Genomic DNA, 3,246 nt, shown 5'->3' on the forward strand with positions numbered 1-3,246 from the left:
GTTTTGACGATCCCCCCTGACGTCCCGAATATCGTGACCGCACGTCAAGCGGTTAATATTTGTGCCCAACTGTTGACGCACGGACGAACGGCCGGACGGACGCACGCTCATGCGATTCTACAAGCTGCATCTGACTATGTCAGATGAGCTAATGTTTTGACAAAACAATTGTTGCAAATAATTTTAATAAGTATTTCACAAGTGTGGCATCAGACTTGGTGAACGATCTACCACAAAAGGAAGAGACGTATGATGAGATTAGTCTTCAAAATTATTATAGGGACAAAGGCGTAGTAGAAAATTCATTTACTTTTACAACGGTGGGAGAGGAAGAGGTACTACGGGTGCTGAAAAACATTAATACAGGCAAGGCTATTGGGTTAGATATTTATAAAAAATTTATAAAAGATGGATCAAACGTTATTTGCTCAGCTCTTACACATGTAATCAACATGAACATGTCATTCATCAAAGGAAAAATCCCTGATGACATGAGCAAAACAGAACCCGGAAACTATAGGCCTGTGTCAATTTTAAGTGTCATGTCCAAAGTTTTGGAGCGAATACTGGAATAGCCTGGCTATAACCAAGTACGAAGTAGAGAAATATTTATTACTAATAGTAATAGTAATAGTAATAGTAATACTAATATTACTATAGAAGTTTATCGCAGTGGCTGGAGGTACGCCAGCCGTCGGTCGTTAGGGTCAGGGGTTGGGGTTGGGGTTAGGGTTAGGGTGGTTAGGGTCGGTCGTTAGGGTTCTTGCTCATCTAAACTCTCAAATCGTGAATTTATTTCCCAAGGCGTTATTTCGAAATCTAGCGCCACCGCCGCCATCTTTGTCTCGTTAAGTATGAAAGCGAATGGACTGGCGTACCCGTAGCCTCGAGACATTAAGATACGGCTGGCGTACCTCCAGCCACTGCGTTAAAATTTATACACAGTTTGGAACCGTGTACTTACTGAATAGATTTAGGAAATATAAGCTCACCGTACTAACGTCAGTTATAACTTGGTTCTGTCTGGGTGTCTTCTCGCTTGTTTATCCGTATCTCCGATGTATCAAACAAATTTCTTGCACAACAAAATTATAACAAGTCGCACCAACACCAAAGCGTGTGAATCAGCTGGTTTGTTTTGGTTTTGTCCAGTTTTGTCCAGGGAAGAATCGAGAACGCGTACGTCACGTGTCAATCAAAGCAAATATCCAATGAAAACACTGTTTCGCGCTATGAAGATCACATCTGCACTGTGGAATTTTCTGCAAAATACTAGAATTGCAAGCTTTCACCTACGTCTTGCTTACGATACATAATTTATTAATTTCCAAACAAATTTCCGACTTTTCCCACAAATTAAAATTTAACGAACACCGCGAGATGTAACTAATTCATCAGGACACGCCGAGCACACACGCCCATCACCACTAATCCCACAATGCAAAGCGAACACAACCATTTAGTTTATGCCCGGCGTAAAATATTTTTTCTACGGTACCATAAAACGTACTATTCTGTGTTTATGAATTGAAGTTGCAATGTCTTAAGCACCAATAATCAGTGTCATGACATAACGTGTACAGGTGATTAATAAAAAGCTAAAAACGCCTGCGAATCGCAGTTTCAAAGACTGAAAGAGGAAGATACAGCACTTCTAGCTATGACGTCACATGTTTTGATCCTAAACGCCACGTGACTGATGTAAACACATATAGGGACTGTCTCCTTGACCTTTGTTAGGTCATATTTAGGTGTCATGGCTCGATACAATCCTGTTTATTTGTAATATGGCTGGCTAATCAGTAATCACTAATCTTCCAGGCTTACCTAGTACCGAACATCGACATAATATTAATTATTATTCAAGTAGTGAAGTACCATAAAAAAAGATGCGAATTTCAGCGTGAATTATTGAATTAGTGAATTACTGAATACTGAATTTCAAGACAAAAGTAGTTGTGTCACAACGGCTGAGCCATTACCAATTCAGAAACACAAGTAAATAGTTTTTCTCGCTCCATTCATTAGAATGCAATGGTGGCAAGGAAATATTCGAACACCGTAAAATGTTATAAGCCCCAAAATTTTGTGTTAAAAAGTTGTGTATAGGTGTCGCTGCTGTAACAGTGCTGTTTGACTGGTATGACTTTTGTGCTGGCTTTGACTTTTGCTGGTTTTGACTTTTGTCCAAATCAAGGAGCTCAAATATGAATTTTGCAACTCGGGTAGGCCTATATTAATTATTTGTTTTATATTCGGTGGTAAGGCGTCTGAGTCTGGTTTTTATGTTCAGCGCTTCTGAATTACCATTGCTTGCATTACATCTTGATTACATGCATTGTAATTTGTATACAATTATTTGGACATCATGTGATCATGTCATGACAGTCACACTGACAGTAGTCTGACTCTAATCTAAGACTAATACTTAATAGTAATAGTAATAGTAATAGTATTAGTAATGGCTGTGTCTCCTGCAACGGTACCGTCGCCGATTTTTTTTCTCTTAAAGTCACGGTACTGACGGTACTGACGCCTGATTGGTTGAGCTTGTTTTCTCGCGATATACATAGTACATCCAAAATTTTTATTTCAATATGTCGCAGCAGTGTAATGGTTAGCACGCTGGCGCCAAGTATGATTTGCGCAACGTAGGGAGAACCCTGCCATAGAAATTATACGATTTAAGGAGCATAAACCTTCTTCAACCAAATTTAGCTTTTGAAATTTCACTGTGACATTGTAGCCTCATAGTCATACATCCAGGCATGTATAGATTCTACTAGCATACCCGGCAGTCAAATTCTTTCTAACAGTAAACAAATCCATGTTTAACCCTCCTCTTGAGGGTCAAAAGGTTATCCGACACTTACTCTCCACATGTCAGCAGAAAGTACACTTCATGGTCCTTTCAATAAAACCATAAAAATGCTAGGTCACCGCTGAAACAAAAAAGTTTTTCAATCGCTCCGTCAGACCGTGTCCTCAGAAAATGTCTAAAATCTGCCCTGTGCCCCATTGACCTTTGACCTGTGACCTTTAATTTCAGCACAGTGATGGCTTTTCTTACCATGATGCTATACACCGACTATCACGAGCCTAGGTCGAGCCGTTTAGATTTGTGCCGCAATTCTGCATTTTCTCCCTATACCCTAAGTTAAGGAGGGAATGTTCCCCATTCTTTTACACCTCTTGACCTTTGACCTGTGACCTTTAATTTCAGCACCGTGATGGCTTTTCTTACCA

The 3,246-nt window shown here is 39.8% G+C and overlaps 2 protein-coding genes across 10 annotated transcripts in view; one reads left to right on the plus strand and one right to left on the minus strand.

Moving 5' to 3' along the window:
- The window catches only part of LOC106811321 (CREB3 regulatory factor-like), a 39,837-nt gene extending 38,350 nt beyond the window's left edge, over positions 1–1,487 (minus strand). For 4 of the 5 annotated variants that reach the window (XR_001394128.1, XM_014814897.1, XM_014814898.1 and 1 more), the window contains exon 1: positions 993–1,487. The gene's annotated coding sequence lies outside the window, so the exon portion shown is untranslated. The remainder of the gene's footprint in view (positions 1–992) is intronic. The other variant, XM_014814895.1, reaches the window with a different exon arrangement.
- LOC106811323 (short/branched chain specific acyl-CoA dehydrogenase, mitochondrial-like) overlaps positions 1–3,246 on the plus strand; it is a 16,296-nt gene that overhangs the window by 3,432 nt on the left and 9,618 nt on the right. Inside the window, exons 1-2 of one of the 5 annotated variants that reach the window (XM_014814903.1) lie at positions 2,023–2,157; positions 2,200–2,225. The exons of 2 other annotated variants lie outside the window; for them this stretch is intronic. In XM_014814903.1, the coding sequence (XP_014670389.1) occupies positions 2,208–2,225 (18 nt within the window). In that variant the 5' untranslated portion in view covers positions 2,023–2,157; positions 2,200–2,207. Of the gene's footprint in view, positions 1–1,514; positions 1,584–2,022; positions 2,226–3,246 lie in introns of those variants that run through there. 2 more of the 5 variants (XM_014814904.1, XM_014814902.1) reach the window with 2 other exon arrangements.

This window comes from Priapulus caudatus, unplaced genomic scaffold (assembly GCF_000485595.1).
Source record: "Priapulus caudatus unplaced genomic scaffold, Priapulus_caudatus-5.0.1 Scaffold527, whole genome shotgun sequence".
NCBI classification, from domain to species: Eukaryota; Metazoa; Priapulida; class Priapulimorpha; order Priapulimorphida; family Priapulidae; genus Priapulus; species Priapulus caudatus.